This window comes from Pan troglodytes, chromosome 1 (genome assembly GCF_028858775.2).
Source record: "Pan troglodytes isolate AG18354 chromosome 1, NHGRI_mPanTro3-v2.0_pri, whole genome shotgun sequence".
NCBI lineage: Eukaryota > Metazoa > Chordata > Mammalia > Primates > Hominidae > Pan > Pan troglodytes.
In genome coordinates, this window is record NC_072398.2 from 185984329 (window position 1) to 185998110 (window position 13782).

The 13782-nt window shown below is 44.3% G+C and overlaps 1 protein-coding gene across 4 annotated transcripts in view; it reads left to right on the forward strand.

Annotated features, from left to right (window-relative positions):
- EIF2B3 (eukaryotic translation initiation factor 2B subunit gamma) overlaps positions 1–13782 on the forward strand; it is a 137802-nt gene that overhangs the window by 6452 nt on the left and 117568 nt on the right. For all 4 annotated transcript variants that reach the window (XM_001152272.7, XM_009456253.4, XM_054666414.2 and 1 more), the window contains exon 3: positions 1499–1644. In XM_001152272.7, coding sequence (XP_001152272.1) covers positions 1499–1644 — 146 coding nt within the window. The remainder of the gene's footprint in view (positions 1–1498; positions 1645–13782) is intronic.

The window sequence follows — 13782 nt, forward strand, 5'->3', positions numbered from 1 at the left end:
CTCACCCTGTCGCCCAGGCTGGAGTACAGTGGTGTGATCTCAGCTCACTGCAACCTCCACCTCCCAGGTTTAAGCAATTCTCCTGCTTCAGTCTCCCGAGTACCTGGGACTACAGGCGTGTACCACCACTCCCGGCTAATTTTTTTGTATTTTTAATAGAGACAGGGTTTCGCCATGTTGTCCAGGCTGGTCTTGAACTTCTGACCTCAAGTGATCTGCCTGTCTCGGCCTTCCAAAGTGTTGGAATTACAGGTGTGAGCCACTACGCATGGCCCCCTTTGGTTTTTTTGTTTTTTAGAGACAGAGTCTTGCTCTGTCGTCCAAGGCTGGAGTACAGTGGCATGATTTCAGCTCATTGCAACCTCTGCCTCCTGGGCTCAAACAATCCTCCCATCTTAGCCTCCTGAGTATCTGCAACTACATGCACGCCACCACACCTGGATAATTTTTCTTTCCTTCTTTTTTTTTTTTTTTTTTTTTTTTTGGCAGAGACAGGGTTTCGCCACGTTACCCAGGCTGGTCTTGAGTTCCTGGGCTGAAGTTATCTGCCTGCCTTGGCTTCCCAGAGTGTTTTTTGTATTTCTTCCCATTTGTATTTTTGATGAATGTTCTTCTGAATTCTTCATATCAAGGAAAAGTGGCATATAATATATTAAAGTGTGGGCACCATTCATATAGACCTGAGGTTTTTTTTTGTTTGTTTGTTTGTTTGTTTTGAGACAGACTCACTCTGTTACCCAGGCTGGAGTGCAGTGGGGTGATCTTGGCCCACTGCAACCTCCACCTCCCAGACTCAAGCAATCCTCCCACCTAAACCTCTGGTTTTTTGGAGTTTTTTTTATAGAGACAAGGTTTTGCCATGTTGCCCAGGCTGGTCTTGAACTCCAGGGCTCAAGTGATCCGCCTGCCTCGGCCTCCCAAAGTGCTGGGATTTACAGGCATGAGCCACTGCGCCCAGCCAGCATGTCTTTTAATCCAAGATTCCTCATTTGTAAGATGAGATTGTTCTAAGAATTAATTGGGGGGAGGCCAGATGCAGTGGTTCACGTCTGTAATCACAACACTTGGGGAGGCCAAGGCTGGCGGATCCTTTGAGCCCAGGAGTTGGAGACCAGCCTGGGCAACAGAGCGAAACCTCATCTCTACAGAAAATACAAAAATTAGCCAAGCATGGTGGCACATGCCTGTAGTCTCAGCTACTTGGGAGGCTGAGGTGGGAGGATTGCCTGATCTTGGGAGGTTGAGGCTGCTGTGAACTGCGACAGTGCCACTGCACTCCAGCCTGAGTGGCAGAGTGAGACCCTGTCTGTAAAAAAAAAAAAAAAAAAAAAAAAAAAGAATTTATTGGGGGAATGCAGGTAAAATATATTGAAAAGGCACAATAATATTAGCAGTTGTTATTACACCTAGAAATAGACCAAATCTAATTGAAATAGTGGAACCACTGTCTATATGAGTAAGTTTTTGTTTTTCTTTCTTTTTTTCTTTTGTCCTATAGAAGTCATTGTGGTTACAACCAGGGATGTTCAAAAGGCTCTATGTGCAGAATTCAAGATGAAAATGAAGCCAGATATTGTGTGTATTCCTGATGATGCTGACATGGGAACTGCAGATTCTTTGCGCTACATATATCCAAAACTTAAGGTGAAAAGCAATTTTTTGACTCTTCTTGTTTATTGAAGATAGATGATATCTTATGTTTTCCCAGTGCATTATAGTCTTTTTTTTGAGACAGAGCCTCGCTCTGTCACCTAGGCTGGAGTGCAGTAGTGTGATCTCAATTCACTGCAACCTCCACCTCCCGAGTTCAAGCAATTCTCCTGCCTCAGCCTCCCAAGTAGCTGGGATTACAGGCATACGCCACCGTGCCTGGCTAATTTTGTATTTTTAGTATAGATGGGATGTTGGCCAGGCTAGTCTTGAACTCCTGACCTCAGGTGATCCACGCTCCTCGGCCTTCCAAAGTGCTGGGATTACAGGCGTGAGCCATCACGCCTGGCCCCCAGTGCATTATAGTTTACAAAACTTTATTTCTAATATATTTTTACATCACATACTTTGTTACCCATGTACTCTTCAGTTGCTCTTTGATTTGGTTACTAGTAAAGATTTAGACATTAATTTGTCATAGTCACTGGTTTCCAATGTTTTTGAGTAATAGCACATTTTTATTAAAAAAGAAAAAAAAGAGAAATCAATTTACAACAACAATGAGGATGTGGTGTGGTAGATAGAGCTCCCCCTCCCCTCTCCCCTCTCCCCTCCCCCCTCCCCCCCTCCCCTCTCCCCTCTCCCCTCTTTCCACGGTCTCCCTCTGATGCCAAGCCGAAGCTGGACGGTACTGCTGCCATCTCAGCTCACTGCAACCTCCCTGCCCGATTCTCCTGCCTCAGCCTGCCAAGTGCCTGCGATTGCAGGCGAGCGCCGCCACGCCTGACTGGTTTTCGTATTTTTTTGGTGGAGACGGGGTTTCGCTGTGTTGGCCGGGCCGGTCTCCAGCTCCTAACCGTGAGTGATCCGCCAGCCTCGGCCTCCCGAGGTGCCGGGATTGCAGACGGAGTCTCGTTCACTCAGTGCTCAATGGCGCCCAGGCTGGAGTGCAGTGGCGTGATCTCGGCTCGCTACAACCACCTCCCAGCCGCCTGCCTTGGCCTCCCTAAGTGCCGAGATTGCAGCCTCTGCCTGGCAGCCACCCCGTCTGGGAAGTGAGGAGCGTCTCCGCCTGACCGCCCATCGTCTGGGATGTGAGGAGCCCCTCTGCCTGGCTGCCCAGTCTGGAAAGTGAGGAGCGTCTCTGCCCGGCCGCCATCCCATCTAGGAAGTGAGGAGTGCCTCTTCCCGGCCGCCATCACATCTGGGAAGTGAGGAGCGTCTCTGCCCGGCCACCCATCGTCTGAGATGTGGGGAGCACCTCTGCCCTGCCGCCCCGTCCGGGATGTGAGGAGCGTCTCTGCCCGGCCGCCCTATCTGAGAAGTGAGGAGACCCTCTGCCTGGCAACCGCCCCGTCTGAGAAGTGAGGAGCCCCTCCACCCGACAGCCACCCCGTCTGAGAAGTGAGGAGTGTCCTCCCTCCTCGTCCGGGAGGGAGGTGGGGGGGTCAGCCCCCCGCCCGGCCAGCCGCCCCGTCCAGGAGGTGAGGGGCGCCTCTGCCCGGCCGCCCCTACCGGGAAGTGAGGAGCCCCTCTGCCCGGCCAGCCGCCTCGTCCGGGAGGGAGGTGGGGGGGTCAGCCCCCCGCCTGGCCAGCCGCCCCGTCCGGGAGGCGAGGGGTGCCTCTGCCCGGCCGCCCCTACTGGGAAGTGAGGAGCCCCTCTGCCCGGCCAGCCGCCCCGTCCGGGAGGGAGGCGGGGGGGGTCAGCCCCCCGCCCGGCCAGCCGCCCCGTCCGGGAGGGAGGCGGGGGGGTCAGCCCCCCGCCCGGCCAGCCGCCCCGTCCGGGAGGGAGGCGGGGGGGTCAGCCCCCCGCCCGGCCAGCCGCCCTGTCCGGGAGGTGAGGGGTGCCTCTGCCTGGCCGCCCCTACCGGGAAGTGAGGAGCCCCTCTGCCCAGCCAGCCGCCCCGTCCGGGAGGGAGGTGGGGGGTCAGCCCCCCGACGGGCCAGCCGCCCCGTCGGGGAAGTGAGGGGCGCCTCTGCCCGGCCACCCCTACTGGGAAGTGAGGAGCCCCTCTGCCCGGCCAGCCGCCCTGTCCGGGAGGGAGGTGGGGGGTCAGCCCCCCGCCCGGCCAGCCGCCCCGTTCGGGAGGTGAGGGGCGCTTCTGCCCGGCCACCCCTACTGGGAAGTGAGGAGCTCCTCTGCCCGGCCACCACCCCATCTGGGAGGTGTACTCAACAGCTCATTGAGAACGGGCCATGAAGACAATGGCGGTTTTGTGGAATAGAAAGGGGGGAAAGGTGGGGAAAAGATTGAGAAATCGGATGGTTGCCGTGTCTGTGTAGAAAGAGGTAGACATGGGAGACTTTTCATTTTGTTCTGTACTAAGAAAAATTCTTCTGCCTTGGGATCCTGTTGATCTGTGACCTTACCCCCAACCCTGTGCTCTTTGAAACATGTGCTGTATCCACTCAGGGTTGAATGGATTAAGGGCGGTACAAGATGTGCTTTGTTAAACAGATGCTTGAAGGCAGCATGTTCGTTAAGAGTCATCACCACTCCCTAATCTCAAGTACCCAGGGACACAAACACTGCGGAAGGCCGCAGGGTCCTCTGCCTAGGAAAACCAGAGAACTTTGTTCACTTGTTTATCTGCTGACCTTCCCTCCACTATTGTCCTGTGACCCTGCCAAATCCCCCTCTGCGAGAAACACCCAAGAATGATCAATAAAAAAGAAAAAAAAAAAAAAAGTGCTTGAAGGCAAAAAAAAAAAAAAAAGAAAAAAAAGACATACTCTAGGCCAGGCACAGTGGCTTATGCCTGTAATCCCTTTGGGAGGCCGAGGCAGGTGGATCACTTGAGGTCAGGAGTTTGAGACCAGCCTGGTCAACGTGGTAAGACCCTGTCTCTACTAAAAAGACAAAAATTAGCTGGGCATGGTGGTGCACATCTGTAATCCTAGCTACTGGGGAGGCTGAGGCAGGAGAATCGCTTGAACCCAGGAGGTGGAGGTTGCAGTGAGCCGAGATCATGCCACTGCACTCCAGCCTGGGCAACAGAGTGAGATCCCATCTCAAAAAAAAAAAAAAGATATACTCTAAATGTACTTCAAAAGATTCCATTCATATGAAGTTCATGAACAAGCAATGTTAATGTATAAATCAGAGGAGCAGTTCACTCTGCAGGTGAGGATTGACTAGAAAGAAGCACAAAGGAACGTTCAAAAATTCATAGACCTCCCATGTAATATTTGAACTTTTAGTTAACCTTTGGTTAAGAAACTAAGGAGCACATAGATATGAGAACATAGTCTCCCCGATGGTTTGTGGCCCATGAGCTGAGAAAGATCCACTGTAGATTGTTCTAAAATTGTTTTTCTTTGGAAAAAATTCAATCGTTGTGATGTTGCCATATTACTTGAAATGGGAGACAAACTTTCTTCTGTTATTTCTGGTGATTAAACGGATGTGTTATTTTCAACCGACTTTTGTACTATAAAACAAAAAATTAATGCAAATATGTACATGGCTTTCCTACCCCTTTTATTGAAGAATAATTTATACACAGTAAAATGCACAGATACTAAATATACAGCTAGATTACCATTATCCAAATCTAGAACAATTCCATCACCCCTGAAAGTTCCTTTGTGCTTCTTTCTAGTAAGTCTCCGATCTTCTGAGTCAACCACTCTTCTGTTTCTATCACTACGTATTAATTTTATTTGCTTATAAACTTCATATAAATGGAAACATACAATTTTGTTCTGGCTTCTTTTGTTCAACATATTTTTCAGATTCATTCATGTTATTGAAAGTATAACTAATCTGTTCCTTTTCATGCTGAGTAGTATTCCATTGAATGAATATACTACTATTTATTTATCTATCCTCCTATTGACAGTTATTTGGGTTGTTTCTAATTTTTGGCTATCATGCATACAGCTATTATGAGCATTGTTCTGCAGGTCTTTTTGTGAAAATATTCTATAGGCTGTAAGGTTTACTTTATTGGAAACTAGCAGTTTTCTAAAGTGATTGTACCATTTTATACTTTCATCAACAGTTTGTAAGAGTTGCGTTTGCTTCACGTCTTCATCAACACTTGGTGTTGTCAGTCTTTTTAATTTTAACCATTCTAGTAGGTATGTATGTAGTGGTATCTCATTGTGGTTTTAATTTACATTTCCCTGATGGTAATGATGCTGAACACCTTTTCATGTGTTTATTGGCCATTTATATGTGTTCATGAAGTGTCTGTTCAAAGCATTTGTCTATTTTTTAATTGAGTTGTTTGCCTTTCCATTATTGATTATAGGAATTCTTAATATAGTCCAGATGCAAGTCTTTTGTGAGATATGTGTTGTGAATATTTTCCACCAGTCTGTGGCTTTTTATTTAATGGTGTCTCTTGAAGAAAAGTTTTTAATGATGATGAAATCCAAATTACTGATTTTTTCTTTTATGGTTATTGCTTTTTGTGTCCGGCCTAAGAAATCTGCCCATCTGACCTTTGTGTGGATGTTCTTCTATGGTTTTGTCTTTGTTTTGTATTCTTTTTGAGACAGAGTCTTGCTCTCTCACCCAGGCTGAGTGCAGTGGTGCAATCTCCACCTCCACTGCACCTCCTCACCGCACCACCTCACTGTAGCCTCCACCTCTCAGGTTCAACTGATTCTCGTGCCTCAGCCTCCTGAGTAGCTGGGATTACAGGTGTGTGCCACCACACCTGGCTAATTTTTGTAGTTTATAGAGACAGGGTTTCACCATGTTGGCCAGGCTGGTCTTGGGCTCCCAGGTTCAAGTGACCTACCCACCTTGGCCTCCCAAAGTGCTGGGATTACACACATGAGTGACCTCACCCAGCTCAGATTTGACATCTTAATATTGAATCTTTTGATCCTTGAACATGGTATATATAGTCATGTGCCACATAACGATTTTTGGTCAATGACTGGCCACATATGTGGTCCCATAAGATTGTAATACCATATTTTTACTGTACCTTTTCTATGTTTAGATATGTTTAAATACACAAATACTTACCATTGTGTTACAATTACCTATGGTATATAATAACATACAGGTTTGTTGCCTAGGAGCAATAGGCTATACCATATAGCCTAGGTATGTAGTAGGCTATACTATCTAGGTTTGTGTAAGTACATTCTATGATGTTCACACAACGAAATCACCTAACAATGCATTTCTCAGAACATACCGGATTTCTCAGAACATATCGCTGTCATTAAGTAACACATAATTGTGTATCTATTTATTTAAGTTTCGCTTAATTTCTCTCAACTGAGTTTTGTAATTTTCAGTGATGATTTTTTTTTTCTTGAGACAGCCTTGCTCTGTCATCCAGGCTGGAGTGCAGTGGTGTGATCAAGGCTCACTGCAGCCTCAACCTCCTGGGCTCAAGTGATCTCCACATCAGCCTCTCGAGTAGATGGGACTACAGGCACATGCTACCATGCACAGCTAATTTTTTAGATTTTTATTTTAGTAGAGATGTCTCACTGTGTTGCTCAGGCTAGTTTCAAACTCCAGGGCTCAAGCTGTCCTCCCACTTCAGTCTCCTAAAGTGCTGGGATAACAGGCATGAGCCACCACACCCAGCCCAATGTAGAAATTTTGAACATGTCTTGATAAATTTATTCCTAGGTAAATATTTTTAATGATATTGTAACTGGTATTTTTTCTATTTTCAATTGTTTATTGCTTGTATATAGAAATACAATTGATTTTTGTATTTTGGCATTATGCGCTGTGACCTTTTAAATTATAGATTCGTTTAGGACCTTATCATCATATTGCCTGCAAATAAAAACAGTATTATATCTTCCTTCTTAATCTTTATTCTTTTTAAAAATTAAATTACATTAATTTTATTTTTTGAGACAGTCTCACTCTGTCACCCAGGCTAGTGTGCAGTTGTGTGGTCACAGCTCACTGTAGCCCCAAACTCCTGGGCTCAAGCAGTCTTCCCACCTCAGGCTCCCAAGTAACTAAGTAACTAGGACTACAGGCATGTGCCACCATGCCCGGCTAATTTCTTTTTTTTTCTTTTTTTTTTTTAGACCAGGGTCTTACTTTGTTGTCCAGGCTGGAGTGCAGTGGCTCGATCACGGCTCACTGTAACCTTGACCTCCCCAGGCTCAGGTGATCCTCCTACCTAAGCCTCCCAAGTAGCTGAGACTACAGGCATGCACCACCACACCTGGACTTTTTTTATATATAGAGAGAAAGGATCTCACTGTATTGCCCAGGCCTGGTCTGGAACTCCTGGACAGAAGTGATACCCCCAACCTTGCCCTCTCAAAATGCTGTGATTACAGGCATGAGCCACCATGCCCAGCTCTTTAAAAAAAAAAAAAATTGTCTCATTGCCCTGGCCAGGACCTCCAGTACAATGTATATAGGCATTTCCATTCACTTTTGGCCTTCCTTCTACTTTTCTGTATTTTCTCTCAAGTGGATTTTGGGTGCTTCTGATTAGAGTGGGGGCTTCCAATACAATAATGTGGGGTGTGTTGCTTTCTGGAGTACCGCTGATTATTTGTTTAGAGAATATTTGGGGAATTCCATTAGGGTAATGAGAAGAAAATTTGGGTCAAGTGTACAGTTCAGTGGTATTAAGCACATTTATAATGTTGTGCAACCATTACCACCCTCCATCTCTATAACCTTCATCTTGTGAAACTGAAACTCTATTACCATTAAATACTAACATCCCCCTCCTCCTAGCCCATGGCAGCTACCATTCTACTTCCTATTTCTATGATTTTGACTACCTCTAAGTACCTCATGTAAGTGGAATCATAGAGTATTTGCCTTTCTTTTTTTTTTGAGACAGAGTCTCACTCTATCACCCTGGCTGGGGTGCAGTGGCATGATCTCAGCTCACTGCAGCCTCTACCTCCCAGGTTCAAGCATGTCTTGTGCCTCAGCCTCCTGAGTAGCTGGAACTACAGGTGCATGCCCTACCTACTACACCTGGCTAGTTTTTGTATTTTTAGTAGAAATGGGGTTTCGCCATGTTGGCCAGGCTAGTCTCGAACGTCTGGCCTCAAGTGATCTGCCCACCTTGGCCTCCAGTATTTATTCTTTGTGATTGGCTTACTTAGCATAACATCCTCAAGGTTCATCCATATTGTAGCATACTGCAGAATTTACTTCCTTTTTAAGGCTGAGGAATATTCTATTTTATGGATATGCCACATTTTGCTTAGCCATTCATCCATCCACGGACACTTGGGTTGCCTCCACATTTTAGCTATTGTGAATAATGCAGCTGTGAATATGGATGTACAAATATTTCTTTGAGACCCTCTTTCAGTTCTTTTGGTTTATACTGAGAAATGTAGTTGCTGGATTATATGCTATTTCTGTGTTTAATTTTTTAATGAACTGCCATACTATTTTCCACAGTGGCTATACCATTTTACATTGCCACCAACAGTGTACAAGGGCTCCAACCTCTTTCTCTCTTTCTTTTCTTGTTTTGTTTTTGAGACAGGATTTCGTTCTGACATCCAGGTTGTAGTGCCATGGCGCAATCATGGCTCACTGCAGCATTGACCTCCCAGGGTCAAGCGATGCTCCTATCTCAGCCTCCTGAGTAGCTGGAACCATGGGCATATGTTGCCACACCCAGCTAACTTTTTATTTTTTGTTGAGATGAGGGTGTCTCACTATATTGCCCCCAAAATACAAAAATTAGCCACGCATGGTGACACACACCTGTAGTCCCAGGTACTCAGGAGGCTGAGGTTGAGGACTGCTTGTGCTCGAGAGGTGAAGGTTGCAGTGAGCTGAGATCGTACCACAGCACTCTAGCCTGGGCAACAGAGGGAGATTCTGTCTCAAAAATATATATAAATAAATTAAAATAAGTGTGTGTGTGTGTGTATATATATTTATTTATTATTATTTTTTAAAACGGAGTTTTGCTCTTGTTGCCCAGGCTGGAGTGCAATGGCGTGATCTCGGCTCACCGCAACCTCTGCCTCCCAGGTTCAAGCGATTCTCCTGCCTCACCTTCCTGAGTAGCTGGGATTACAGGCATGCGCCACCACACCCAGCTAATTTTGTGTTTTTAGTAGAGACAGGGTTTCTCCATGTTGGTCAGGCTGGTCTCAAACTCCCGATCTCAGGTGATCCACCCACCTTGGCCTCCCAAAGTGCTGGGATTACAGGCATGAGCCACCGTGCCCGGATATATATATATATGTGTGTGTGTGTATATATATGTGTGTGTGTGTGTATGTGTGTATATGTATGTGTGTGTGTGTGTGTGTGTGTGTGTGTGTATATATATATATATTTTTTTTAGAGACAGAGTCTCACTATGTTGCCCAGGCTGGTCTCGAACTCCTGGGCTCAAGTGATCCTCCACCTTGGCCTCCCAAAGTGCTGGGATTACAAGTGTGAGCCACCATGCCTAGCCTATGGTTCCAGTTTCTCCACATCCTTCCCAGTATTTATTTTCTGCTTATTTTTGTTTGTTTGTTTTTTTGTTTTTGAGAAGGAGTCTTGCTCTGTTGCCCAGGCTGGAGTGCAATGGTGCAATCTCGGCTTACTGCAACCTTTCCTCCCAGGTTCAAGCGATTCTCCTGCCTCAGCCTCCTGAGTAGCTGGAATTACAGGTGCATACCACCACAGCCAGCTAATTTTTGTATTTTTAGTATAGAGACGGGGTTTCACCATGTTGGCCAGGTTGGTCTCAAACTCCTGACCTCGTGATCCACCCACCTCAGCCTCCCAATGTGCTGGGATTACAGGCATGAGCCACCTCACCCAGCCTATTTTTTTCTTAATAGTAGTCATCCCAATAAGCATGAGTTAGTATCTTACTGTAGTTTTGATTTGCAAAGAGCTTGGGATTTTTGGTGGTCTTCTCAGAGCTGTATTAGCTACCATCTAAAAGTTTAGAATGGATGTGTAAACTTTCTTTGCTCTATAATCTCTGAATTTTAGAAAAGTTATTTTTGGCCCAGTAAGCTAGAGATCTTGAAAGTCCCAGGCAAATAAGTTCCTCTAATACTTGGAGGCTTGAGAAGTAATAGTGGCAACTGTTAGGAGAGAAGGCATGAGAAGGAAAGTAAAGTAACCTCCAAAGGGGCATTTTACTCTCCAAGTTACTGCCTTTTTGTATGACTTTGATTTTTTTTTTTTTTTTTTCTGGAGACGGAGTCTCGCTCTGTAGCCCAGGCTGGAGTGCGGGCTCACTGCAAGCTCTGCCTCCTGGGTTCACGCCATTCTTCTGCCTCAGCCTCCCGAGTAGCTGGGACTACAGGTGCCTGCCACCAAGCCCGGCTAATTTTTTTGTATTTTTAGTAGAGCCAGGGTTTCACCATGTTAGCCAGGATGGTCTCGATCTCCTACCTCGGGATCCGCCCGCCTCGGCCTCCCAAAGTGCTGGGATTACAGGCGTGAGCCACTGCGCCCGGCCATGACTTTGATCTTTTACTCCTTATTTTAGGGCTTCCCCTTGCACCTAAAATCAGAATCTTTACTAAGTCCTTCTGCAGTCTAATTTCTGTTCCTCCGTTACCCGTTCCCCCACATCATTTACACAGAATCTCTTACATATAATCCTACCTCTGAGCCATCTTCCAAGCTGTGACTTTGGCCAGCAAGTCTTTGCTATCTTTACTTGGTTTTTTCTTACTACAATAGCCCCTGAAATCCTGGCTTCATATCAGATTGCCTTCCAACCAGGAGTAGAAGGCAACAAGGCTAACTGTTGGAAGAACGTAAATAAATGCCCAAATAGCTGTTAGGAACTGAGCTAAGCCAAAATTCAGAATTAACTGATTAGAATTAACATAAACTTGTAGAAAGGGCAGTGGAAGTGCGTATAAACAGTTGAAGAAAGTGAGACAGCCTAAGAAGTAAGTTGTCAGTGTTTGCTAAGGGATGTCGGTTATCTCTCTAAAGGAGAAAGTTGCACTGAGCAGCTGTGCCATGCATGACACAGTGGCCCTTTAAGCCCATGTTTTTTCTTCCCGTGTGCCCACAAAAGAGCTCCTAAACATTAATAGGCTCTTTTGGTCTGTTTCCAATAAGATTTTAGGTAAGATAAGAACATTCCCTAAAAGTTTGAGGTTTATTGGCTTTTGGTTTTATCTTTACCCACTTCCTCCAGATTGAGTTTCCCAGCTATTATTGTGAGGTCTTCGTGTTTGACTTCTGTTCTCAGACAAAGGCCAGAGTAGTACATTCACTTTATTTGGCCTTTTTTTGTTGAAACAATTTTTAACTTATAATCTTTTTCCTTTACCTTATATTTGCTAAATGTATTGCAGTCCTACTTATATGTGGAAACCTCCATCACATGTGCTTATAGGATATTGAAGTTGGATACCATATTTGCTAAGTTATGTTTTTTCACTTAAAGGACACATATTTCATTTGGTTTTATACTTTCTGGCACCATTTTCTACTTCATTTTGCTTTGTCTAACCCCACAATTTTACTGATTTACTGGTTCTCACTTTTTATTTCAGCTACCCAAACCTCTTTCCCTGACTTATCAAGAGAGATTATTGGTTCATTCATTCTCCCAGGCCCTGGGTGAGTGAGCTCCACTCTTACAACTGACGTTGATAACATGAATGCTCTTAGATTTCATATTTTCTCCATAATAATGTTTCATATTTGTTGATAAATCATTCATTCTTATGTCTAAACTCATTCATTTAGTAAATATTCAGAGTCAACTAATAATAATAATGATAATTGCCATTGTTAAACATAAGTTGTAGACCAGACATAGTTAATATTTTAACTTCTTATATGGAAATTTTAAAACTTGTACAAAAGTAATCAACATTACCCATTTATCTGTCACCCAGCATCAACAGTTAACAACCTATAGCAAATCTTATTTTATCTATATTTTACCCAACTTGCTTTCTCCCATGTTCTTTTGAAGCAAATCTTAGACATATAATTTTATCTGTAAATATTTTAGAATATATTATAAAAATAAGGGCACTTTTTAGAAATACCACTATCACTTCTAAAAAACAGTAAAAAACCAAATCAATAATAATTATTTGGTATCATTAAGTATCTAATCAGTGTTTGAGTTTTCAGTTGCCTCATAAATATAATTTCAGCATGTTTTTTCAAATGTGTTTATTTAACTTAGGAAGTGAATAAGGATTACACATTACAATTGGTTGAAATGTCTTTTAAGTCTCTTGATATATAGGTTTTCCCTCCATTTCTTTTTTTTCCCCCTTGTAATTTAATTGTTGAAGAAACTAGGTTTTTGTTGATTTAATGAGTGTTTCTCTGTATGTGTAGTCTGTAAATTAGTAGTTGAACTTGAGGCTTGATTAGGTTTAGGTTTGAATTTTTGGCAAGGCAGTGGTGTGTTCTTCCATCTGAAGGTACATGATTATCTGGTTGTCTTTCATTTTGTGATGTTAGCAGCCGTTGATGATCACTGCACGCGAGTCCCCATTCCTTGTGTCTCCAGTCATTTGTCTGAAGCTTATTTCTAATAGATTCCTAAAGGAGGGCGCATATAATGTTCAACAAGTAATCTGCCACCGTTATGTTTCAAAGCCAATTTATTTGGATATAGAATCCGTGACTGACATGTTTTCCTTGAGTATATTAAATGTATCTTTTTTTTTTTTTTTGAGGTGGAGTTTTGCTCTTGTCACCTAGGCTGGAGTGCATGGCGCAATCTCAACTCACTGCAACCTCCGCCTCCCAGGTTTAAGCAATTCTCCTGCCTCAGCCTTCCAAGTAGCTGGGATTACAGGCACGTGCCACCATGCCTGGCTAATTTTTGTATTTTTAGTAGAGACGGGGCTTCACCATGTTGGCCAGGCTGGTCTCGAACTCCTGACCTCATGATCCGCCCGCCTCGGCCTCCCAAAGTGTTAGGATTACAGGCGTGAGCCACTGCACCGGCCTAAATGTATTCTTTCATTATCTTTTGACATACAGCGTTGTTGTCAAAACAGTCCAGATAAAATCTGTTTTTCTTTCCCTTATGAGTGACTTGGTCCTTTTGTCTGGATTCCCAAAGGAGTTTTTATTTTTCTTTAATATCTTGTGGTTTTTCTATATAATGTATCTTATTGATTGTTCTGAATCATGTTTTTTAGATATGTAGTAAGTTCTTTTCATGTGAAGTTTCAGTCTTTTTTTTTTTTTTCCTTTTTTTA